Below are 27,312 nucleotides of genomic sequence, written 5' to 3'. Positions count from 1 at the left end.
TATAAAAGGCGCTAGAGAGCCTCTGTTGGTTAGTTTCGTTTATGCCTTTCACCAGTAAAGACTTGTTTGTTTCTCTCCTGCTAGTCCGTGTCTCAATCATTCACGGACTTAACACTGTCTATGTCCCCTTGCAGGTTTTTTATGTCCTCCTCACTCACTATTTTCCCTCCCATCTTAGTATCATCTACAAACTTTGATATGTTACACTCGGTCCCCTCCTCCAAATCGTTAATATAGATTGTAAAGAGTTGGGGACCCAGCACTGACCCCTGCGGAACACCACTAGTTACTGATTGCCAGTCTGAGAATGAACCATTTATCCCAACTCTCTGCCTTCTGTTAGATAGCCAATCCTCTATCCATGCCAGAATATTACCCCCAATCCCGTGATTTTTTTATCTTAAGCAATAATCTTTTGTGTGGCACCTTGTCAAATGCCTTTTGGAAGTCTAAATACACTACGTCCACTGGTTCCCCCTTATCCACCCTATACGTTACTTCCTCAAAGAACTTCAGCAAATTTGTCAAACATGACTTCCCCTTCATAAAACCATGCTGACTTTGTCCTATTAAATTATGATTATCCAAATGTCCTGTTACTGTCTCCTTAATAATGGACTCCAAAATTTTACCTACCACAGATGTTAGGCTAACCGGTCTATAGTTTCCAGCCTTCTGTCTACTGCCCTTTTTAAATAAGGGTGTTACATTAGCAGTTTTCCAGTCTGCCGGGACCTTTGCCGAGTCCAGGGAGTTTTGGAAAATTATTACCAATGCATCCACAATCCCTACCGCCACTTCCCTCAAGACCCTAGGATGTAAGCCATCAGGTCCAGGTGATTTATCCGCCTTGAGTCCCATTATTTTACCGAGTACCACTTCCTTAGTGATTTTGATCGTGTTTAGCTCCTCTCCCCCTTTAGCCCCCTGTTTGTCCAGTGTTGGGATATTCTTAGTGTCTTTTACTGTAAAGGCTGATATAAAATATTCATTCAGTGTTTTTCCCATCTCCATATTTCCCACCATTAATTTCCCGGTCTCATCCTCTAAGGGACCAACATTTACTTTAGCTACCCTTTTTCTTTTTATATAACTATAAAAACTCTTACTATGTTTTTATATTTTTTGCTAATTTACTTTCATAATCTATCTTCCCTTTCTTAATCAATCTTTTTGTTATTTTTTGCTGTCTTTTAAAGTTTTCCCAATCCTCTATCCTCCCACTAGATTTGGCTACCTTATATGCCCTTGTTTTTAGTCGAATACTATCCTTAATTTCTTTACTTAGCCACGGATGGCTGTCTTTTCTTTTACACCCTTTTCTTCTCAGTGGAATATTTTTTTTTTGGAAGTTGTAAAATAACTCCTTAAATGTACACCACTGATCATGTATCGTCTTACCCTTTAATCTATTTTCCCAATCCACTCTACTCAATTTCGCTCTCATACCTTCATAGTCTCCTTTATTCAAGCTTAGCAGGCTTGTTTGAGATCCAACCTTTTCACCCTCTAATTGAATATGGAATTCAACCATGTTATGGTCACTCATTCCAAGGGGATCCTTTACTAGGACATTTTTAATTAATCCTGTCTCGTTACACAGGACCAGATCTAAGGTTGCTTGCCCACTGGTCGGTTCAGTTACATACTGCTCAAGAAACCCATCCCTAATACACTTAATGAACTCATCCTCAAGGCAGCCCTGCCCAATTTGATTTGTCCAATTAATATGATAGTTAAAATCCCCCATAATTTTAGATTATGCTAAAGGGAGGTGTGGCCTCTGTAATGGGGCTATTGAATACAAAGTACAAAAGTAATCAATCCACGAAGTGCAGGCTCTAGTTTCCCTTCAGGGAATTTTATTTTCAATTTGCCCTTCAGCCCACTAAGGGCCTCTGAAGGGGCAGGCTGCCAATCCAATTTATCGATGGACACTGGGCATGGGGGAGGGGTGGGGGCCATTGTAGCACCTCTGCTGGTGCAAGACACCTGCTTCTATTATTAAAATGACCCTGTCTCCAGGATTTGAGATGGTGTCAACAGCCTGAAGAGTCGGCAACCAGAATTCCCACCTGATTGCAGTTCCAGCAACAGAGTGGAAACCCAGCAATTTCAGAGTCTTTCTATCAAGGCATTAACACCAGATAAATATTGGCCGGGACACCGGGATAACTCCCCAGCTCTTCTTCAAAAGAATGCCATGGGATCTTTTACGTCCACCTGAGAGGGCAGACGGGTCCTTGGTTTAATGTCTCATCTGAAAGACAGGACTTCTGACAGTGCAGCACTCTTTCAGTACTGCACTGGGGTGTCAGCCTAGATTATGTGCTCAAGTCTCTGGAGTGGAACTTGAACCCACAACCATTTTTGCCACAATTTCAAAATAAAGAAGCATTAAGAATGGCAACATTTCATTTGTCACACAAGCATGACAGTCCAAAAAATATCAGTAGACAAGGGTGAACTGATAAAAGCATGTTCCAGGAGAGGAGCAGAACTCAAGCCCCAGCTCCTGGGAGAAGGTAAGGCTCTGAAGGCAACTCTATTAAAGCGATTTTCAAGAATAAATGGACGTTTTTGGAGTAAGCTTAAAGATTGATGTTTTGAATTATTTCAGGATTTAGGTGTAAAAACCCTGATGAATCCACTCCTGGCACATGCCGGGAGTCCATATCGTAAAATTGCTCACACCCAGCCTGTGGTTTTCCATCTACTAACTTCAATGGATAAAGAATCACAGGCTGGTATTGCACAATTTTACAATGAGCATATTGAAATTTTTAGTGTTATATTCTTGGGTTGTTGTCAAAGTAAGATGGTAGCCAAATGTATTTTGAAGCATTTCATTGGTTCCACTTCTCCTCCTTACCAATTGTTCATTGATAGTTGTTTATTGATTGCTAATTTTCATACCACCCATTAGATGGAGAAATTAGAGATAGTCAAAAGATGCATTGAAATAAACAGTAGTCCTTCGGCCCAACCAGTCTGCAACAGCATACGACCATACACTCTACAAATGACTGGTCATTCAACAACAACAACTTATATTTATATAGTGCCTTTAGCGCAGTAAAACGTCCCAAGGTGCTGCACAGGAGTATTTTAAGACAATTTTAAAAATTGGCACCGATCCACATAAGGATAAATTAGGGCAGATGACCAAAAACTTGGTCAAAGAGGTAGGTTTTAAGGAGCGTCTTAAAGGAGGAAAGAGAGGTAGCGAGGCGGGCAGGTTTGGGCAGGGAATTTCAGAGCTTAAGGCCTAGGCAACAGAAGGCACAGCCACCAAAGGTTGAGTGATTATAATCAGGGATGCTCAAGAGGGCAGAATTAGAGGAGCGCAGATATCTCGGGGGGTTTGTGGGGCTGAAGGAGATTACAGAGATAGGAAGGGGCGAGGCCATGGAGGGATTTGAAAACAAGGATGAGAATTTTGAAATTGAGGCGTTAACCGGGAGCCAATGTAGGTCAGCGAGCACAGGGGTGATGGGCGAACGGGACTTGGTGCGAGTTAGGACACGGGCAGCTGAGTTTTGGATGACCTCAAGTTTATCTAGGGTGGAATGTGGGAGGCCGGCCAGGAGTGCGTTGGAATAGTCAAGTCTAGAGGTAACAAAGGTATGGATGAGGGTTTCAGCAGTGGATGAGCTGAGGCGGGGCGGAGCCGGGCAATGTTACGGAGATGGAAGCAGGCGCTCTTTGTTATACTGTGGATATGTGCTTGGAAGCTCATTTCAGGGTCAAGTATAACACTAATGTTGCGACCAGTGTGGTTCAGCCTTAAACAGATGTCATTCACCAGAAGAGTTAAATCTATCATGGTGTGGAAATGAAAAGCTGAATCAGGAGAGCGACAGCCGCAGGTGAAACAGAATCTCCTACCTGATTTTCTTGTAGCAGTTCATCGTAACCACAATAAAAATGATAAAAGCTCCACAGGCAATCAAGGCAATATAACGAATCGATAAAGCAAAAGATGAGGTATTGTCACTGTGATGATCCTTTGGGAAAGAAAATACTCAGTGTTATCATATCAAAGCAGCATTAAAGATCTAGTCAGCTCCATTGATGTAAAATTGGGCAGAGTGCAAATGAGGTGTCAAACCCGAACACACCCCGTTCTCGCTGGGCACTTTAGGTAATAATCAGGCTTTTGTGTTACACTCCACAAACCTGGAATTCTCTAGTGAAGCAACTAAATTAGCGGATGTGGCATATTGAGAAGGAATTTGCATTTGTACAAGTTTAAGCATTAAAAAGATAGCAGGGCAACTTTTGTCTCCTGAAGTAAGTTAATTAAGAACTGAGGCCAATCATTCCTAAATTATTCACAGTACCAACTGTAGATTTGGGCAGTGTAGCAGGTACACCACTGGTGGGGTGGAACATTTCACCTAAGTCTATTTAAAGGGCCGGTAACAAAACTCCTGAAAGCTGCTGGAAAGGCTCAAAAGGCATCTCCACCCATTACAGTAGTAGCTTATTCCAAGGCTAAAGTAGCAGGGGATTAAGAAACGACAGGCAAAGATGAAAAGAAAGGAAACACAAGTTATAGGCCTGAGTCTGAGACAAATGACAAATGGCAACCAAGCCATGCTTGATGGCTCCTTTAGTGCACAGTGCATTGCAGCATGCCTAGATGGAGGAGAAGGCAAGTTTCTGTCTCAGGCTGTACCGACCTTGCACATTATAGTTGCAGGTGTCCTTGCAGCAGATGGCAGAGCTCTGCATCTGGCTCGCTGATGACTCACGCCCTGTGAAGACAGTTTCCCATGGTTGTCGACAGGTAGATGTGCCAGAACCTGCACATATAGATGGTGGGACCTTGGCAGTCAATCTGGATTCACTGGCTATTGATCACCCCGACATGCTTTCTTTCATCAAGTGTCATTGAAAACACCACATACTGTGACTGGGATCTCTTATGACGCCTCCCACAGTACAGGTTGTGCATGTACATATATTATTGGTGCCACTGGGCCTTCTGTCCCAGGTTTCTTTGGGAATAGGAGCCTTTGCATGCAGAAACCTGCCCCAATTTTGCCTGGGCACCGCACAGGTACAGCAGAGCCGAGGTGCACTCTTATGTTCATTAATAAATAGACATTCTTATTATGAACACAGCTAGCTTTTGCTAGACACTTTTATTGAGCACATGTGGACTAGGTACAGTATCTGTAGAGGCTTCCATCTTGGCTGCTGCCTTGTGGGTAGCCTAGTACCTCATGGGTAATGTAGTCTTAATACACATACAGCTGGGTAGTGTAGTCTTATACATACAGCTATATACAGCTCTACACAGCTCTACGGCTCCACCTAGTGTCCACTATAGAATGACATGTTATTGATCATTACATCCCCCTTTGAGGTTTAACAAAATCAATATCGATCAACTTTCAAGAAAACAATAAAGATAATATCAGTAACACTTTTGTTAGTGCTCTATAAACATAAACATTTTCAAAACAGTCAACACATTTTCAAAGCTTTACATTGTACTCAAAGATTAAGTCTATCAGGCTCTTTTACTTCACGTGTGGATCTTCTCAACACGGGCAAGTCTGATGTGTCTTCATGAGATTGTTCTGGTGGTGAATGACAAGATGCAGTTGCGGCATTGTCATCAATCTGCTCTTGTATAGATCGAGGTCTCCTTGCGATCTTTGCTTGGAGAGGGTTTCAGTGTTTCCTTCACTCTTCATGCCATAACTCTCAATGTAGGCAATGCACTCTCAAAAAACTGCTGGCAGCTGGATCCCATCATACAGCATAGTCCTCTCAGCAGCCTCGGCTAATGGAACACCAAAGATTGGCCTGAGGGAAGAAGGAGTATCCACCGGAACTGCTTCCTGCTCTGGTGCAGGCTTCTTCTTTTTCTTTTTCTCTTTCCACTGCTTAACAACATCTGCTGCGGTTATATCTTTGGACTTTTTCTCCTTGTGTTTTTCCTCTTTGTGCTTTTCTTCCTTTGGCTTCTCTTTGACCTTAAAGTCTTTTTCTTTCTTCTTGGAGAAACAAGGCTTTTTGAAGACATGGATACCCTTTGGCCTTTTCATCCTTGATGGGCTCTCTGCTTCATCACCTGAGTCATCTGGTCTGCTTATGGCACAGTTTATACGGTAGACTCTCTTGACCAGTTCTAAGTCTTCACATTCTTATTATGAACACAGCTAGCTTTTGCTAGACACTTTTATTGAGCACATGTGGACTAGGTACAGTATCTGTAGAGGCTTCCATCTTGACTGCTGCCTTGTGGGTAGCCTAGTGCCTCATGGGTCTTAATACACATACAGCTGGGTAGTGTAGTCTTATACATACAGCTATATACAGCTCTACGGCTCCACCTAGTGTCCACTATAGAATGACATGTTATTGATCACTACAGTGCACTGTGCCTGTCCAGGCCTCAGAGTGCCTTATTTGGTGAGCCAAGCAATTTTCATGGCCCAGTTGCTCCTTCCCCCACCTCCCCCACTTACAGCTGCCTGTTTTGCATTCAAAAAGTTGGCAGGCCTCCAAATGTTGCTTTGGGATCTTTCTTGCCTGATGTGCACCAGTACTGTGGCCAAAGGCATTTTGAGGTGATGTTGTTTAGCCGACTCCTAATAAATATATGTAAATGAGAGTCCTACTTCTGTTTGGTCAAAGCCACCTCTTTGGCCAAGCTTTTGGTCATCTGTCCTAATATCTCCTTATGTGGATTGCCACAACCCCCTCCAGCATGCTCCCACTAGCAGCAGCAGCAGGCATCTTAGCTGTGGCTGCGGCCTGCTCTAGAATGCTCCCCGTCCAACTGGAAGGCAAGCCTGTCAATCAGGCTGACTTCCGGGCGGGGAACCTGTCAAACCAAAACTACGCACACTGTGGCATCAAAACTCTACAACATGCGGGGGAATACGAACTTCCGGGTTTCCCGACAGAATCCCACCAACCCCCGCACACTCAGCCCACCCCTGTCAAGATTCAGCCCATATTCTTAAAATTCGAGCTCAGCCATTCAGGATCAAAATCAGGGAGCATTTTTTCATACAAAGGATAGTAGACATCTGGAACTCTCTCGCCTAAAAGGCTTTGGATGTTGGATCAATTGCGACTTTCAAGACTGAGAGGGATAGATTTTTGTCAGGCAAGGGTATCAAGGGATATGGAGCGAAGGTGGGAAAATGGAGATGTGGTGCAGATTAGCCATGATCTAATTGAATGGTGGAGCAGGCTCAAGGGGCTGAATGGCCTATTGCTGCTCCTAATTATCATATGTACTTTAAGGAATGTTTGGCATCACTGTACCCAAGTAGACACCTGTAACAAACTGAATTCATAACAAACACCCCCTCAATTCCTGCTAAACAAAGCCTTCAAAGACATTGATCCTCAGTAAGATCTAGAATTGTTCTGTGGGTCCGGTAAATCCTTGGATGCAGGTAATGCCAAATAGGTGCTCTGTTTCTCATGTGATGCCTGACCTCCCTGTCATCCAAATGTGCTTCCTTCTCCTCCTCCAATAAGGTAGGTACAATGTGATTCCAAAAGGTACCCCCATTAAGGACTTCAACTGCAAGCTTCTCCCGCAGGATGGATTTAGGTTCTTAAGGTGTTCATCTTCAAACAGGAACAAAAATCTTTAGCAGCAAAAAGCATTCCCAGCACTCTCTGGGCAATTGCCATTCAGCTTCCTCCGAGCTACACTGCAGGGACATTACCTGTAGAAAGCTGCCACTCTGTTTTTATGGGTGCATATTGCTCCTGATCTGTGACCAGCAGGAATGTAGGAAAGCTGATCACATGTAGGAGTGACATCAGATGACACTTATTTACATGTCACTTAAATGTCTGCTTATTTCAGCTGCTCCTAATTGCACGTGAAGAGCAGGCAGGCAGGCAGGCAAATTGATCACAGCGGGAACAGGTGCAATTCTCAAATTTCCTGTGTTCGGTTCTTCTAAAATAGGTGCACTATGGCCTAGACTGGGAAAAATCGACCCTGCCTGGTGTGCGGTGCAAACTAAATGTGACAAAATATGAACAAATCTGAACAAGGATGCACTAGCTAAAGGCAACCTGCACCAATCACTTGAAGTAGAAATGCCTCTGTCTTGAATATTGCCAACACCTTGTCACTGATCCAACAGCAGAGGTCCCTGGCTTCGACCTCCCTCGAAGACAGTGGACAGCGTTCAACCGAGTCCGCATGGATGGTGGGCATGGACGATGCAGCCATCTGCTCCACAAGTGGAAGATGAGAGACAACCCAAAGTGCGACTGTGGCCATGAGTCCCAGACCATGGAACATATCACATCAACCTGCCCACTAAGATCTGTTGCGTGAGGCACCTCATTTCTCCACTCGGCATCTCAGGAGGCCATCGAATGGATATCCCATTATAAACTTTTCCCGTCATACCAAAGTAGTAGTATTGCCAACATGACTATCTCTAATACTCATAATGGCATTCTTTTGATCACACAAGGATGGATTTCATTAATATGCTAAATGCTAACTTCACTGTGCTCAAACTACGGTAGGAGGATAGACTGATCACACAACATGGTGAAAGATTAATACAGCTGCTTCCATCCATACAGAATAAGATGAAACACACACAGTAATGCACGGTATCATTCGTACCAGTAACACAGCAAAAGAGGTCAAGTGGTTGCACTTGCAGGTGATGTTATGAAATTCAGTTTCCGTCGTACAACCAGACTCACTCCAATCACCACTACCTGTAATGAAAAGTTACAAAGTCAGAAGCTGTTCCTTTACTCATCGGGCTCGATTTTCATTGGGCTGTTGAGATGGGATTGGAGGCGTGTAGGGGGTTAAAATTGAAAAAAACTGGCGGGCAGGCCCAACACCGCCTCCATCCCGCCTCCAAGCAATTTTCATTAAATCGTGTCTAGTGGTCCCGTCTCCGTCCCGCCTCCAAGAGGCGGGATAGGCCGTTAAGGCCCTTAACAAGCACTAAATTGCCTCTATAATGCCATTTTGAAAGGCCTTTGTGATTTTAACCCTTTTCCCATGTGAATCACGCCAGCTCTGAAACACAACGGTGAAATCTGGCGGGAGCACAATTGGATTGCTGACTATTAGCTGCAGCTCAAACATTAAACAGGATATTTGATCAGCCATCATTTGCAGGTGGCAGGACTTTGTTGTCTCAGGTCTGGGGGAACTTTTAGAAGGCATAACCATAGCTGTGGAAGTTTGGAGCCTGACACCCATCTCCAGTGTGACCTCCTGGGAAACCCCTCTCGCCACCTTGACTGAGCGCTTCCTCAACTGAGGCATCTACCAGAAGCATGGGAGCCATTTATTTCCTTCCCTTCTGGACATCAGATGAGGACGAAGACCAGCCGCGGCACCAGCAGAACCATGAACAACAGCAGCACCAATAGCAGCAGCAACAACAGGAGCGCCAAGCTACTACTCACCCACCTGAAGCTGCACAGGCCAGAAGGCGCCAGCGCGCGACGACATTGCTGCCTGGGATGCAAGGAACGCACTCATCTTGGCCAGATTTACTTAGCCTAGCCAATCAAGCACTTTTGCCTCGCAGCTTCTTACCAGAGCATCGACAATGGCCTAGAGCCAGCGGATTCCTAGCACTCTGCCCACCATTCTGAAAATTGCAAGTAATCCTAAGCCCTCAATGTGGAAGTCCCATTAGCGAAATGACATACGCCACAACTGCAGGAGTAGCCATCAGATTTTTTATTTACAGTAACCATCTGATGGCTTTTTAACATTAAACATCAAATTTCACCCAAGTGGCTACCCTTGTGACTATTTGTGCAGTATCTTTCTCTTACGCGTGATCCTACGTGGTGCTTCCCCTGTGGCTTCAGCAGATGTGGAGGCCCCGTGCTCAGTTTCTTGCTGCTCCTGTCTCGACACCTTTGGCGGGCGTCCTCTGGGGTTGTGAACCTGTGAGGGCTCGCCAACAGTCTGCTGCTCCTGCGGCTGTGCTGGGGTTGAGATGCCGATCTCAGTTGGGTGTGGACTCTGGTGGGGCTCTGACCGAGGGCTCTACAGTGGCATGGAAGTGTGAGCGCTTGGAGAGGAGCCCCCACTTCCTTGATGTCTGCCACCAACTTCCCTCTCATGGGTCAGGTTCCCCTCAGCGCTTTCAAGTGGCTTGAGAGCACCTTGCTGCACATCAGGGGGGCCATGGGGACACGTATCTGCACTGGCAGTCCTACTCAGAAGGACTTCCATGAAGGTTTGCTTTCTCTGTTCAATAGATGACCATCGCTCCTCCAGAGATGTCATTCTATTCAGAACACTCACCATGTTTCCTGCACTCTGGTGACTTATCACCTCCTTGGAGGTTGCCATCCTTTCCATGGTGATGCGTTCATGTGCCAATGACTCCACAAAGGCTCTGCTCATGTTCGCAATGGACTCCTCCATTCGCTCCACACTCGCAGCGACCCTGGAGACAAAACCTGCCAGAGACTCCTGCATCTGTTCCTGGAGTTCCAGCACCGCTGATCTTGTGGATGGACCCAGAGGCAGAGGGTCGACATGCCGCTGAGCCGAGCTGGGAGAGTCCTGCACCCTCCAACTAGGACTCTCCACTGCTGCCCCTGTCTCCACCATCTGCTGATGCTCACTTGTGAGCTGTGATACACCAGGTGACAACACTGCACTATTTCGCGAAGGTACCACCGAGGTGCGAATTCTGCTGATGCTGCGCCCTCAGAGGTTGCAGCTTCCTGAGGAGTCTGGATGCTCAGGCTCTTCCTCCTGGCTAGTGGGAACAGGTGCTTGCGATGGTCCTGTGGGGGAGTAAAGGAAAGAGTCAGAGATGTGATGCCAAGGTTACATGCGCATTACATATTGCAGATGATCATAAGTCCATCTGTTAGAGCTTCAGAATCATTATCAGCGACTCATGCAATGTCAATGAGAGAGATGGAAAACTATTCTGTCACCAGCTTGCTGTGATGCACCCGTCTGTCCGTCCCCCACTTGCACATCGTCCTCCACTCCCACGATCTCCAGGACCGCATCCTCCCAGGGGGTGAGGTGGGCTACTGAGGGTGGCCCTCCTCCTGTCCTCGCTCTTTCCCTCTTATTGTGAGCTCTCCTTTCCTGCAATGAGGGAGACAAGTGGAGTTTGAGTGAGAATGAAGGAGTGAGTATGGAGAATCCATAGCATAGATGCTTAGAAGGAGACAAAGATGAAGTGAGGTGGCAAGACCAAGGGCCCTCCCTGTGTGTTGTAAGTTGTTTTCATAGCATCACAGTGATAGGGAGTGTGAGGGCTGCATAGTCGAATAGTTAGGTGAATGTGACCATAGAGAGAGAGGGAATGGGTAAGGGTGCATGGATGTCAGTGTCAAGTGGGATGTGGAGGAAGAGATTGCTAAAGCTGAGTGCTGGTGAGGGGAGGCAATGAGGATCAGATTGAGGGTGATGGGAAAGTCATACTCACTTTTCCAGTGCGTAGAAGGTCATGAAACCTCTTCCTGCACTGAAGCCAGGTTCTGCGGGTTATGGACAAAGAGTTGACCTCCTGGGCCACCTGGATCCACACAGCCTTGGTCTGCTGGAAAGGCTTTTTCCTCCCTGAAGAAGGGAAGAGCAGCTCTTTATTGGCTTTTGCTCCCTCTACTAAAGCTTGCAGGGCAACGTCATCAAACCTGGGAGCAGACCTAGGTCTCTCGCTGGTCATTCTGCCTCCAGGTCCCTCTAACATGAAAGGCCAAAAGGTTGGCAGTCTGCAGAAGAAGCAAGGCTTGTTGCAGACCTTAAATGCAGCAGCAATGATGACATCATCGGAGGCGACTTTCAAACTGGAAAAACTCATTGGCCACGGGTTCCCACACGTTGGAACTCAATTGACCAATTAAGTTAAAATCGCATCATTCTCCCACATCGATTTAGAATCGGGTGGATAACACGAAATGCAGATTACACAACCCCAGCCCACCCCAGTATCAAAATCCAGCCCATCAGCTCCAGAATTAATTAAGTAACCAATAAAATGCTTTCTTACCTTTTTTGAAATCCCAAAAGACACATTTTCCAACTGATTTAATCTAAAATGAAATTGAATTACAATAATCAAGAACTGTCAATCACTTAAATAATTGATTTTAGTAAGCTGAATAGTGAAGATTGAATTATTTTTTCTTACCGGCAGTGATACGTTCTGAAACACAATGATCACTGGATCTTTGAGATTTTCAATAGTGACATTCACCACGTTTATTTCAATTACCAGATTGTTTAATACAGTGCTGTTATTTTGATTCTGTAGACACAACATAGGTAGAGTAATTTACATTATGTTTAAGTACTGAATATTTTTTGTTAATTTAGACAAGAATAAATGTGAAAACTTTTTACACATGGAATAAATTAGCAATGAGTTGCATCAAAGCTGGTCAGAATGAATTCTTCTGCTTTGTTATTTCTTAATATAATATATGCCAGTGGGTCTCCTGTGGCATTGCCCACAGAAAGTCAGGACACTTTTGTCCTAGTCATATTACACCAAATGAGGCAGAATCGGAAGTGTTTCTGAATGGTGCAAGTGGGCAGCCATGGTTAAACTACCCATCCATACCAAAACAGAGGCAGCAGAGTTTTGCACACACATATTTGGATGCATGTGTAGGAATCTCCTCACCAACATTACAAAAAGCTGATTGAGACTGGGTTAGCACATTGCCCTTTCACCTTTGAGGGCCCTGTTTCCAATCCAATCTAACTGTTCAAATAAGAGTCTCTTTTCTCTAATAGGAGACTATTGATCCAGGATGCTGAATGTGGGGAGCAGAAAAGTTCACATTGTGTGGCTGGAAGTGATGTCCTGATCCTGGTACACAGTAAAGAAACGCTTACTCTGTAGCTACCTGTGATCTAATTGACCTGACATCAGGTTACAAAACTGGAAAGAGTTTTGCATTCCGATAGATGGATGGTCAGTGTTCCTATCCCCCATTTGCTCACATAGGAGCAACAACTTCAGCAATTTTCTGAGCTATCTGAAATTGCCCCATAATACTGTGCTGGTCAATTCTTTTGCAAATGCACAATATTTCCCAGCATAAGTGGAGGTTGGAAACAGTTGGTAGGTATGTACTGGCCAGTGGTGGAAATATCTTTAAATAGAGATCCAACATGTAGGAAAGATTTATCTTTGAAAATCAAAGCGATGCAAAGGATGAGGGAAACTGAGATGGAAAGTACTGCTCCCATAGTTTTCTTTGGGCTTTCTATTAGTTATTCTCATAGTTGCCAACCTTCTGCTTTTGGAGCAGACAAATCAGCTTTTCCAGCTGTCGTGTATTGATTGCGAGTTTGACACCAGTCAATATGATAATGTAATGTGTATTGCATTATGGGAATTACCCGGGAAAACGGCAGTCAGCCATTTTACACAATAAAGAGAACATCGTAGTTGTAAGCCTGTCTGCCTGATTCTATGCTTTAATGCGTTCATACAACATTGGCGACGAGGATAACGAACGGAATCATTATAAATAGGTCTTAGCTTTAGTTAGCTAGGATGGAGACCGGCATTCAAAATTTTGCATGCTTCGCCGAGCCAGCCACGTTGGGTCCAAGATGGACGAGGTGGTTAACGTCTTTTGAGCTTTATGCCGACGGCAAAGGACTCATTATCAACGATACCTCTACAGCTGCCACAAAGCAGAGAAGAGCTCTAATTCTACACCTAGCAGGACCAGATGTCCAGGATATCTTTTTGACTCTACCGGACACAGGAGAGCCAGCAGACTACACGGCGGCGGTTAGTGCTTTGAATCTCTACTTCGTGCCCCAGGTCAATGCAGCATTTGCCAGACAGACTTTTCATAAGTTGTCCCAGAAGACAGGTGAGACTGTGCAACAATTTGCTACTCGCTTGCGGCAGGCTGCTAAAGACTGTGCTTTTGGGGGGGATGTGGATAATCAAATAAGAGACGCTATCCTGAGTAGGTGCACGTCAGCCTATGTGCGGAGGAAATTGCTAGAGGAAGGGCAAGGTCTAACGCTCGCCCGCACGTTACAATTGGCCTCACAATGTGAAAATGTCGAGGAGCAGATGTCAGTCATGTCATATACAGAGAAGGCGGAGACAGATACTGTTCATCATGTTACACAGAAAAGAGGGTATTATGCGAAAAGCTCGACAGAGAAACCAAAGGGAAATGGCGATAGGAACGAAAGGAAATGTTACAGATGTGGACACACAGACCACATGGGCAGAGATCCAAAATGCCCAGCACGTGGACAAACGTGTCATAAGTGCAAGGGAAAGGATCATTTCTCCAAAGTATGCCGCACAAAGGGTACAAAGAAACACAGTGTGAACAATGTAGAGGAACAAAATGACTTTGCATTTGCTGTTACTGGAAATAACGTGACAGAGAGACTTACCTTTTGTGTGGGGGGAGTAAATCTGAGAATGTTAATTGATTCGGGTGCAACTAATAATGTGATAGATGAGAATACATGGGAAGGATTAAAGTCAGAACACATTAAGTGTCAGTCACATGTCCTTAAGACAGAGAGAAAGTTATTCTCTTATGCTTCTAGCTGACCACTGTCAGTTAAAGGTGTATTCACATGTGGGATTACAATAGGTAAGAGAACTGAGCAGGCAGAGTTCATTGTGGTTAAAGGCCATGGAGAGCCGTTGCTAGGAAGGGAGACAGCCATGAAACTGGGAGTTTTAAAAATAGGCGCAGATGTCTCAGCTGTGGTAGATGTAAGACAGCTACTAGAACAGCGGTATCCAAAGGTGTTCCAGGGAGTAGGAAGGCTGAACACAAAACAGATCAGTTTGTATATCGACCCACAAGTGAAGCCTGTGGCCCAGCCACTCAGGCGTATACCATTCAACTTAAGGGGGGCAGTAGAGGCCAAAATAAAACAATTGAGGGACATGGACATTATCGAACCTGTAACTGGTCCCACCCCATGGGTAAATCCTGTGGTTATTGTACCAAAAGTGGATAAGGATGTAAGGTTATGCCTAGACATGAGACGAGCAAACCAGGCAATAGTGAGGGAATGATATCCAATCCCCACCGTTGATGAGATACTCCAAGGTATGAACGGCTCGACGGTGTTGAGCCAGCTAGAACTGACCCGAGTCACGAGAAATCACAACGTTTGCAGTACATAACGGAGCATATAGGTACAAGAGGTTGATATTCAGTGTATCTTCAGCTAGTGAGCAATATCAGCACGAGATAGCTAATGCCTTAGCTGGAATAGAGGGTGTTGAAAACATCTCAGATGACATTATCGTGCATGCACACGACCAGGAAACGCACGACAGATGCCTGCACACTGTCATGACCAGACTAATGGAAAAGTGGACTGACACTAAACTCAGAGAAATGCCAAAATAACAACAGAAAATGCTGGAAAAACTCAGGAGGTCAGGCAACATCCGTGGAGAGAAATTTGAGTTGACGTTTCGGGTTGAACCCTTCTTCAGAGAAATGCCAATTCAACATGGACCGATTGATTTTCATGGGAATCCTGTTGTCTGAAAAGGGCATCGGACCAACAGCAGAGAGAGTGCGAGCGGTGGCAGAAGCTCGGGAACCAGAGAATGCTACAGAGGTGAGGAGTTTCTTGGGACTCATTGGGTACAGTAGCAGATTCATCCCGCAGTTTGCAATGCTATCAGAGCCACTGCGACGCCTGACGAGAAAAGACACACCATTTAAATTTGGATCACAACAGAGACAGTCATTCAGTGCACTCAAGGAAGAGTTGGCCAGAGCCGGCACTTTAGCATATTTTGATAAGGACGCACCAACCAAGGCGATAGCAGACGCCAGTCCTGTAGGTTTAGGCGCAGTACTAGTTCAGGACCAACAGGGACAAGAGGTGCCAATATGCTATGTAAGTCATAGTTTAACAGACTGTGAGAGGAAATACTCTCAAACAGAGAGAGAGGCCTTAGCTCTTGTATGGGCTTGAGAGGCTGCATCCATATGTGTATGGCTGAAAATTTAACTTGGTAACTGACCATAAGCCATTACAAGTGATATACGGCCCACACTCTAAACCCTGTGCCCGTATAGAGAGATGGGTACTTAGATTACAGCCGTACGACTTTAAGGTGATACACATTCCAGGCAAGCAAAACATTGCAGACCCACTGTCACGATTGCTGGGGGAGACAGCAAAACAGGAGAGACACTCTCATGGCTCAGATGAATACGTGAGATTTGTAGCTGTGAGTGCAACACCAAAAGCACTCACTACTAGAGAGGTGGAGGAAGCCTCTGCTACCGACCCAGAGCTGATTGAGGTACGGAAGGCAATCACAAATGGACATTTTGAGAACTGTAAAGCTTATGCAGCAATTGCAAACGAGCTGTGCGTAGTGGGGTACCTAGTTCTTCGGGGAACACGCATCGTGCTACCCACAGTGTTACACGCACGAGCACTGGTGTTAGCACATGAAGGACACTTGGGACTAGTTGGAACAAAGCAACATCTCAGAACCAAGGTTTGGTGGCCTGGCATGGACAAGGCAGCTGAAAAACACTGTAAAGCGTGCCACGGCTGTCAGATAGTAGCCAGACCCGACCCACCTGAACCGTTGAGACTAACACCATTACTGGAGGGCCCCTGGCAAAATGTAGCTATAGACTTACTGGGACCCTTGCCATCCAACCACTCCATTCTTGTGGTAGTTGATTATTATAGTCGCTACTATGAACACGACATCATGACCTCCACAACAACAGAGAAGGGGATCGATAGTTTAGAGTCAATCTTCAGCCGTCATGGTTTGCCAATCACCTGCAAATCTGATAATGGTTCCCAATTCAGATATGAATTATTCAAAGAATACTGTGAAAACAACAGGATCAAACACCTGAAAACGACAGCAAAATGGGCTCCGGCTAACGGAGAAGTCGAGCGCCAGAATGCATCGCTGATGAAAAGAATCAGAATTGCTCAGTCAGAAGGACTAGATTGGAAACGTGAACTTAGAAAATATGTGACTGTGTACAGGAGCATTGACCATGCCACGACAGGAAAGAGCCCGGCAGAGCTGCTCTTTAAACGGAAAATGAGAGGAAAGCTGCCAGACATCACAGAGTCACGCGCAGACATGGAAGTACATGACTGGGACGCAGAACAAAAAGGCAAGTCCAAACTGTACACAGATGAACAGCGGAGAACACAATACTCAGAGGTGGAAGTTGGCGACACGGTGCTGGTACGGCAGGACAAAGTGGATAAGTTCAGCACTCCTTTTAATGCCACACCCCACAAAGTTTTGAGTAAAACAGTGAGTCAAGTAGTAGTAGAATCTCCAGACGGAGCACGCTACTCGAGAAACACTACGTTTGTGAAGAAATACAGAACCAATGGACCAAAGGTGACACTCCGTGAGCAGAAGGAAACACAAGGGACTGAGGACAGTATAGTAGACCCTGACACACATACCACTGTGACACGGGCAATACCCACTGACACCAACATGTCAGACATACCCAATACAGCCAGACCTCAAAGGGTTAAAAGAAAACCCCAAAGACTGTCTGATTATGTCACAACATAAACTGTGCGAGAACTGCATGGGTGATGTTAAATGATTAAACCTGGGAATTATTTAGTTGTGTGGTAAGACACAAGTTTGTAAAAAGTTTATAAACCAAATAAGTTATGCAGTGTTATTGTAAGCAACTGTTTGTAAACTGCAAGATTGTTTCCAAGGAAAAGGGGGATGTCGTGTATTGATTGCGAGTTTGACACCAGTCAATACGGTAATGTAATGTGTATTGCATTATGGGAATTACCCGGGAAAACGGCAGTCGGCCATTTTACACAATAAAGTGAAGATCACAGTTATGAGCCTGTCTGCCTGATTCTATGCTTTAATGCGCTCATACAACACTAGCCCTCATTCATGTTGTTCATGCAGGGACCCAGAAAACAGCTAATTCGAAGATCACTAAAATCCTATGTGGCTCAAACTCTTCTGCGTTGTTGCTGGTTTGTTTTCACAGCTGGCCAGGCTGCCACCCACCTTGACTCATGTGTGCTGTGCTTCAGACTACAGGACAGGCTTAGTCTCCCATACCTGTGCTGAAAGTGCCTTGTATGGGAGTGCGTGTGGACATGGGAGCTGCACTTAGCTGTTTGCTTAGGGCTTCCTCTGTAAAGCCATGACCGCTTTCATCTTGCTGGATTGGATCATGCCCGAGAGAACTGGTCCACTGTGAAGCTGAGGAAAGCAGCCAAGAAATGATCTGTCACTGTACAAGTGTGATGCAAAGGTCACTTTTTTAACTGAAGTAAGGCTGACCTCGAAGGAATGAGATGTAAGTTGAACACTTTAAACTGGGCTGAGCTATCAACAGGTAAACTGACAGAAGAAAAGTGGGAGTTGTTCAAAGAGGTATTAATTACAATACAAGACCAACACATACCCCTAAAGAGCAAACATTTCACTTGTACAGTCAAGTAACTATGGTCGACATATGAGGTAATATGGAATATAAAACTAAAGGATGTGACTTACACAAATGGCAAGAAAAGTGATAATCCAGCAGACTGGGAGAAATATAGAAAGCAAACAAAGACACAAGAAAAGTATTAAGAGCTGCAAAAGGGAATTTAAAAAAATCTTGCAAGTAATATAAAGGCTAATAGTAAAGTTTGTATAAATATATTAAGAGTAGAAGAGTGTCTAAGGGACGTGTGGGCCCATTAAAGACAGACATAGGTGATACAGTAATAGATACCAAGGTGGTGACAGATTTATTAAGCAAGTACTTTGCATCTGTTATCACAGTAGATGAAGAGGATGAAATACCAGCGATGGAAGAAAAACTTAAAATAAATCATGGGGAGAAACTTATTAGATTCAATATAAGTAACAAAATGGTAATGGTGAAAATAATGAGACTTAGGATAGATAAATCTCCAGGACATGATGGTTTCTACCCCAGGGTATTAAAAGAAGTAGGTTAAGGAATTGCAGAAGCATTAACCTACAGTCTGTAGTCTACTATATGGATTTTCAGAAGGCAATTGATAAGGTGTCGGCCCGTTCGAAAAATTCAGGTGTATGGTATTTGGTGTCAGCCTCGGCTCAGTGGTAAATCTCTTGCCTCTAAGTCAGTGGGTTCAAGACCCATTCTAGTGAATTCTGCACATAAACTAGTCTAACACTTCAGTGCAGTACTGAGGGAGTGCTGCACTGTCGGAGGTGCCGTCACTCAGATGAGACGTTAAACCTAGTTTGCCCTCTCAGGTGGATGTAAATATGCCATAGCACTATTTTGAAGAAGAGTTCTCCCTGGTTTCAGGGCTAATATTCATCCCTCAACCAACATCGCTAAAACAGATGATCTGGTCATTATTACATTCCTGTTTGTGGGACTTTGCTGTGCACAGATTGGCTGCTGCATTTCCCTACATTACAACCGTGACTACACTCCAATAGTACTTCAGTGGCTGTAAAGAGCTTTGGAACATCCTGAGGTCATGAAAGGCACTATATAAATGCAAGTCTTTCTTTCTTTCTTATGCTTTATTGTGTCCATCTATAAAGCCATAACTATCTCAGAGAACCGTGAAGAGGAGAACACAGAATGCTGAAGAGGAGTCCTAAACAGCTGCTGAAGATTTGCTTTCCAGGGAGGAGATTCTTCACTGTCCTCCCAGGCACCTTGTGCTCTCAAACCCAATGCTTTAACGCTGTAGCTTCAGTGTTGCCATAAATTAAGAATTAACCAACTAGGATTGTAAATTGAGGGAAAATACACAGCTTTCAGGTAGTCACATAAACCATTGTTCGAGGCAAAATACAGTTAAATGTCTGATTAAATGATTCACACAATTTAACAAAGATTTCTACTTTGAATTAAAGTGCTAATTTGATAAATGTGGCAAGTGAAACAATTATTGATATTATCAGTACTATTAGATGCTCATACTGTAATTTTAAAAATTCAACATCTCATTTTGCATTTCAATAAGAAGTTATAATTCTGATTACATTACCTGGAAAAGTTTTGTATTTCCATAGATAACAAAAATGATTCGAGATATAACAACATTGGCCTGGTTCTTAACATTGTCCAGAAGAGTTGGCGGCAGTTCAATTTTAGCCTTTAGGGCTAAGTTAGAGATTTTTTTTTGCTGTATCTGTTCAATAATAAAAATAGAAATTATTTGCTTGTCTGTGCACTGGAATTTCAGGAGCAACATGCTGAAAGAATTTTGGGAGATAACAGGCTGGATTCTTCTCTGGGTGGATAGAAAGAGCTTCTCTTCAGTGGTAAATCCAGCCATTTACTCTGAGGGCTATTCACTGACAGTAACTACCATATTAAGGTAAGATGATAACTGACTACCAGCATTCTGGTTAGGGGCACAACAATGACTACCACAATAAATTAGGTAAGGATGGAAGGTCTGGGTTACAGTAAGGCACAATTCTATGTTGTGTCTGCCCCAATGCAACTCAAATACACTGTACACTAAGGACTGAACTCCAACTCTGTCCGAGGAGAAAATCCACATAGTAGTTAAAAGGAATGTCTAGTTGCTCTTATCTCTGCTGCCACTTTAAAAAGTGACCAAAAAAAAAAATCAGGAGATGGATTGACAACACTATGGGCTAGAAATTCATTATAGACCAGCAATCGGTGGTATAATTAGAAAAGGTGGATAATTAGTGCCAGACGTTAATGCTTTCGACAGCACGCAAAATTCATGCTCACTGCTCAAAGAAACGATTGGAGCGCTAATTCAAGTGTTAACGCCCAAGCTCACTGGCATTACACTCAAAGGGTGGACCAATATTGGGTGCAGTCTAATCGCAAGTCATGATTGCCATTGGCCTTTTTCAGTTCTTAAAGGGGAGGTTCGTTGATGCAGCAGAACCTCATTCTCAGCATTGCTGGCTGTGCAGCTGCCTCAGCAAACAGCAGCAGGTCAAGGAGAAGGAGCCGGAGGACTGAAGCAGGTGTACTCATGGCAGATCCACACCCCTGGGAGAGAACCTGCAGATTCTGCGATCAAGCATTGGAGGTGTTGGTGTTCACTGTGGAGAGACGGAGGGCGGTGCTCTATCCGGCAAGTGCAGGAGGCCCTCGCCACAAGACTTCCGCACCATGTAAAGGGCAGGGGCGCAGCACATCTCGGGCAGCACTTGGTCCCCAGGACCCCCACACAGTGCAGGAAGAAATTTAACGACCTCACTTAGGTGGTCAGGGTGAGTGAATGCTTCAACAAATGCTACATACCACCATCTGAACAACAGTCTTCACACACTGCCCAAAGCACCACACCCCCAGCACTCACCCACCAACAATCTCCACCTACCAACACTCACACCCACATCTCACGCCTTGTAAAAGTGACAGCTATTCAATTGTGGCAGGTACATCACCCAAACACATTGCTCCACACTCACTCACACACTTTCCTTTCTCTTGCAGGCCAAGGTGGCTCACAACAGGAGGGAGCAGGAGCGCACAGGCAGGGGACAAGTTGACACTCAACCACTGTCTGCGCTGGAGAATAGAGTGCTGCAGATTATTGGGCACCAGGTGGTGGGCACCATGGCTACCGCCGATGTTGACCCTCCTTTTTCTCACATCCCACTTCCCCCTCACCCCACAAGCATTTCGCAATTTCCAGCTAATCATGCTGTATGCATGCATTTCTCCCTTCCTGTCCCCCTCCCCTCAGCTTAACCCGACTCTTGTGGCTTTACGCTTTCAGATAATCAGCAAGCACCTGAGCAGCCTGTCCCTGAGGGCACCAACCATAGAGTGCGAGGCAAGAGAAAAGGAGGAGGAAGAAGAAATCACGTCACTGCATGTCTCACTCACAGGCACCAGCTCAGATACTGGCACTACGTGTTCTTTAGAGGCTAGCATAGTATTGGGATCTGCACAGGGTGAGGCACCGAGGCCGAGTGGGCTGCAGCAAGGCCAGGGGGATAGGGCAGCTCGGGGGCCACCTCCCCGAAGGGCGAGTTCGCGCACGAGTTCTGCTGCACAGGACTCAGATGAGGACCTCAATAGGGAGGCATTTAGAAGAAGGGTGATTGGGCATGCACATGGAGATGATAGGTGTAATGGCAAGGGTGCCGGAGAGCTTCTGGGCAATGATAAGGAGCATGGAGGAGTCCGCCTCCAACATTGTACAAGGCTCTGCGGACACCATGGAGTCCATCATTTACAGTCTGCAAAGGATAGTAGACTCCCAGAGAGACCGTGCTGACCCAGGCCTGATGCCGCGTGTGATGGGTGAACTGGCCGATTCCACTGCAGCACAGGTGGAAGCGATGCAACGTCTTAGTGCTGTAATGCAGTCTATGCTTGGCGGCATCGATTCTCAGACTGCTCTCTTGCAGTCTCAGCTTGATGCCACGTAAGCTCTGACTGCTGCCATCGTGGCTGGGTCTACCACCGTCAACCAGGGCTTTCATGGTGTCGCACCAGGCCAGCAATCTGTGCTCCAACAGATTGCTAGGGATGCTGAGGTGCAGGCCCGGGGGAGTGGCAGTGGGTCAGTGGCGCAGGAGCCTGCTGTCCTCTCTCAGGATGACAGCATTCCTGCTCCCACCACTGCCACTGCCCTTGTCGCTGCCTGTCATCCAGCCAGCCCAGACTGCTGCCCCCCATGCTGAGGTGGTGCAGTCTACAGCTGGGCCTTCCAGGCAAGGTCATCTGAAGTCTCCTGCACAGACACTCAGCAGCCTTCCACCAGCCCTGCTGCAGCCACTGGGCCAATGCTTTGTAGCAGCACTAGAGCAGGCAAAGGCACAGTAACGACAGACACTGAGGGATTGCAAAAAGTTGAATCGTTAATATTTTTGTTGCAAATATCTGTTCACTGATTTTTGATAAATTTATTGATTCAGTTTGGATTCTTTTGTGGTGTGTCTCATTTCAGCTTTCCACTGTGATATGGCCTGCGATAGGGATAGAATAATGGGGATGTGGTGAGCAACATTTAATTTTTGAAAAAAATAAATGTAGCTACTTTTTAGGTGCCACAACACTCCTGATACTAAATACTGTTGAAATTACGGAATGAGACTGTTGCACTGTGAGAAACTGACAAGAATGCACTGAAACTGCACTGACCAGACAGATGCAACTCATTACTCATGGTCCTTTTAAATATCATCCCTGGAGCTGGCTTCCGGCTGCTTCACGCCAACTCCCTCTGTCGCTGTTTACTCCAGGTTCTAAGGCAGGAGGCGACAATCAATTTCACAGATCGGGCGGTCAGTGAGCATTGCACACTCACTGACATCACGATCCACCGGTCGTTGAGGCTCCTGCTGATAACTGTTAGCGGCAGCGCTGCGAGGGGGGGTTGGGGGGGGGGGGGATTTGGGCTGTGGCATTGGATTCACCTCGCCCCAGCGATAATGCTCTAGCACCCTGTTAGCGCCATCTGCTGGCACATACAGGAGGCGCTAAGGCACCAAATTTTTCTCCGCTAAGTCAATTCAGCCTATGTACCTCCTGATGACACGTTCAAGAGCAGCTTTGGTAGAGGCTTGGGATCAGGTCAACTACTTGTCTTGTTAGTCAGCAAACAGTGAATGGAATGTAGGGAAGTCTAGAATATGGTTACAATGTGAATGTAAAAGGGGGGATTAACAATAATTTTTAAAGTGCAACACTGAGAAAGTTTCTGCAGCTTCTCTAAAAGTACTAACCAGAAATCAATACAGTTCATCACACGAACGCCATTGTCCACAATGCATACCTAAAAACAACACTTACCAAATCTGAATTAGGAAAGTGGATCCCTGTGAACTTTTCAGGTTCTATTTTTATAACATGAGCAAATACATTTGGTGTTGAGAAGGATTGATTTTCTCCTTCAATTTTTATCTCCATGAGTATTCTGTGCAGAGCTAAGCTGACTTCATTACTGTAAAAGAATGGTCGTATCAGCAAACAATCATAAAGGAAAGAACTTATCAAAGAGAAGTTTAAAAATCAGAATATAAGAAGCAAATTTGGTTTAAAAAGGCTCCACAAACTTAATTTTCTGAAATAATGAAAGTAGCTCAAGAAGTGATTTTTGAAATTATATATTACTTAATCAGAAATCAATACAATTTACTGATACGGTAAGGAAAACATTCTCTTTAAATGCATTGTCGGTATGATCCATGGAAGAGCCTAACAATTTGTAGTCAGGCTGTTCGGACCAGAATTTCCAGATTTGAACTTACTTATTCATGACAAGTTTCCCAAGGGACTGTTATCCAAAACAGCTGGAAAGAGAGAGCAGGCAGGGTGGGGAAGTTGTCAGACCTGGGGAGTAGTGGAAAGGTAAGGAGACCCAGCTGTTTCCTGGATCAAACATCTGGCCCAAGTCTGCATGCCACAAAGTGTATCACAGAACCCATTCATCTTTTACTGCTCATCCCTTCAAAGCTGCCAAGCAACTTTGTAGATATTTGAATGTTTAGCATGCAGGGCCATTCAGCAGCACGGCATGGCAAGTTTCCAGCCTGCAACTTTAGCTGAAACATTAAATCTCTCAGCAAACCTTTCCAACACAACCTGTCAGCATTTTGCAAGTTTATTTGCTGACACCCACAATGGGCTATTGGTTGGGCAGTGAGGAGGAAGGCTGTTCCTTCTCTTTGGCACCTGGAGAATTGAAGAACAACATGTTTTATAATACCGACAGTGTCACCCCGACAGTCAACTAGAGCTTATAGCCCCGATTTCAACTCGGAGTGTGAATCAGGTGGGAGAAGGCCAGGGGAGTGGGAACCCCCCATGACATCGCGAGCGTGAGAACCGGGTGATTTACTTCCCCGTGACATTGCGAGTGTGAGACCCGGGCGATTTACTGCTCCGTGACTTCGTGAGTGTGAGAACCGGGTGATTTACTTCCCCGTGACATTGCGAGTGTGAGACCCGGGCGATTTACTGCTCCGTGACTTCGCGAGTGTGAGAACCGGGCGATTTACTGCTCCATGACATCACGAGTGTGAGACCTGGGTGATTTACTGCTCCGTGACTTCGAGAGCGTGAGAACCGGGTGATTTACTCCCCCGTGACATTGCGAGTGAGACACCCGGGTGATTTACCCCCCGTGACATGGCGAGCGTGAGACCCGGGAGTTTTACCCCCCCCGTGACATTGCGAGTGTGAGACCCGGGCGATTTACTCCCCTGTGACATCGCGAGCGTGAGACCCGGGCGATTTACTCCCCTGTGACATCGCGAGCATGAGACCCGGGCGATTTACTCCCCTGTGACATCGCGAGCGTGAGACCCGGGCGATTTACTCCCCGTGACATCGCGAGCATGAGACCCGGGCGATTTACTCCCCCGTGACATCGCGAGCGTGAGACCCGGGCGATTTACTCCCCGTGACATCGCGACCGTGAGACCCGGGCGATTTACTTCCCCGTGACATGGCGAGCGTGAGACCAGGGCGATTTACTCCCCGTGACATCGAGAGTGTGAGACCGGTCGATTTACGGCCCACTGACATCGCGAGCGTGAGACCCGGGCGATTTACTGCTCCGTGACATCGCGAGTGAGAGACCTGGGCGATTTACTGCCCCGTGACATCGCGAGCGTGAGACCCGGGCGATTTACTGCCCCGTGACATCGAGAGTGTGAGACCCGGGCGATTTACTGCCCCATGACATCGCGAGCGTGAGACCCAGGCAATTTACTCCCCCGTGACATCGCGAGCGTGAGACCCGGGCGATTTACTCCCCGTGACATCGCGAGCGTGAGACGTGGGCGATTCACTCCCCCTTAACATCGCGAGCGTGAGATTTACTGCTCCGTGACATCGAGAGTGTGAGACCCGGGTGATTTACTCCCCCGTGACATCGCGAGTGTGAGACCCGGGAGATTTACTGCTCCGTGACATTGCGAGCATGAGATTCGGGCGATTTGCTCCCCCATGACATTGTGTGCATGAGATTCGGGCGATTTACTGCCCCATGACAACGCGAGGGTGAGACCCGGGCGATTAACTCCCCCGTGACATCGCAAGCATGAGACCCAGGCAAATTATTCCCCAGTGAAATCGCGAGCGTGAAACCCAGGCAAATTATTCCCCAGTGACATCGTGAGCGTGAGTCCCAGGCGATTTACTCCCCCATGACATCTCGAGCGTGAGACCCGGGCGATTTTAATTCCATTCTATGGCCAGATAAACACACACAGTATGGGGTGAAGATGATCAATGGATTTAGTCTCAATGAGCACCTAATGCTTTCTGATGTGCAGGTTTCTGATGTAGATTGGGTTATTGACCATATGGAGCATGGCCAATTGACTGAGCCAGATATACCAGCCTGCAAACCGCAGGTTATTGAAGCTGTCTCCGTTAATGGATAATGGATGAGAATGCAACCAGTGAGCGGAGAGGTAGAAAGGGACATGCGAGGAGAGGTAGAATGGGATCAGTGTGGAGAGGTAGAATGGGACGTGTGAGGAGAGGTAGAATGGGACGTGTGAGGAGAGGTAGAATGAGATGTGTGAGGAGAGGGAGAATGGGATGTGTGAGGAGAGGGAGAATTGGATGTGTGAGGAGAGGAAGAATGGGATGTGTGAGGAGAGGTAGAATGGGACGTGTGAGGAGAGGTAGAATGGGATGCGTGACGAGAGGTAGAATGGGACGTGTGACGAGAGGTAGAATGGGATGTATGAGGAGAGGTGGAATGGGATCAGTGAGGAGAGGTAGAATGGGACGTGTGGAGAGGTAAAATGGGATGCGTGAGGAGAGGTAGAATGGGATGCGTGAGGAGAGGTAGAATGGGATGTGTGAGGAGAGGTAGAATGGGATGTGTGAGGAGAGGTAGAATGGGATGTGTGAGGAGAGGTAGAATGGGACGTGTGAGGAGAGGTACAATGGTACGTGAGGGGAGCACAGTGGCACAGTGGTTAGCACTGTTGCCTCACAGCACCAGGGACCCGGGTTCGAATCCGGCCTTGGGTGACTGTCTGTGTGGAGTTTGCACATTCTCCCCGTGTTTGCATGGGTTTTCTCCCGGTGCTCCGGTTTCCTCCCACAGTCCAAAGATGTGCGGGGATAGGGTGCGATATGTGTTGGTATAGGGGTTACGGGGATCGGGTGGGATATGTGTCGGTGCAGGCTCGATGGGCCGAAATGGCCTGTATCTGCACTGTGGGGTTTCTGTGATTCCGTGATTCTGTGTGAGGAGAGGGAGAATGGGATGTGTGAGAAGTAGAATTGGATGTGAGGAGAGGTAGAATGGGATCAGTGTGGATAGGTCGAATGGGATCAGTGAGGAGAGGTAGAATTGGTTGTGTGAGGAGAGGTAGAATG

The 27,312-nt window shown here is 46.0% G+C and overlaps 1 protein-coding gene across 1 annotated transcript; it reads right to left on the bottom strand.

Annotated features, from left to right (window-relative positions):
- Window positions 1-1,924: 1,924 nt before the first annotated feature.
- On the bottom strand, window positions 1,925-23,877 carry LOC147116318 (adhesion G protein-coupled receptor G1-like). Its single transcript, XM_085992039.1, has 7 exons — window positions 23,761-23,877; window positions 20,009-20,152; window positions 12,150-12,266; window positions 12,005-12,051; window positions 8,633-8,735; window positions 3,889-4,007; window positions 1,925-2,075 (listed from the first exon to the last, which is right to left on the bottom strand). The coding sequence occupies exons 1-7, from the start codon at window positions 23,875-23,877 to the stop codon at window positions 1,925-1,927; spliced, it is 798 nt and encodes a 265-aa protein (XP_085848165.1).
- Window positions 23,878-27,312: the final 3,435 nt, after the last annotated feature.

This window comes from Somniosus microcephalus, chromosome 6 (genome assembly GCF_052327205.1).
Source record: "Somniosus microcephalus isolate GS21.2 chromosome 6, FLI_Smic_1.0, whole genome shotgun sequence".
In the NCBI taxonomy this organism is placed as follows: Eukaryota; Metazoa; Chordata; class Chondrichthyes; order Squaliformes; family Somniosidae; genus Somniosus; species Somniosus microcephalus.
This window is presented reverse-complemented; position numbering and strand designations above follow the sequence as displayed.

Excerpts from the sequence above, each read along its gene's own strand:
- LOC147116318 (XM_085992039.1), bottom strand. The coding sequence starts at position 23,877 with ATGGAGATAAAAATTGAAGGAGAAAATCAATCCTTCTCAACACCAAAT. Across the intron at positions 20,153-23,760 it reads ACTTTCCTAATTCAGATTTG|ATACAGCAAAAAAAAATCTC; the intron begins GTAAGTGTTGTT and ends ATTATTGAACAG. Across the intron at positions 12,052-12,149 it reads TTCAGAACGTATCACTGCCG|ATTAAATCAGTTGGAAAATG; the intron begins GTAAGAAAAAAT and ends ATTTCATTTTAG.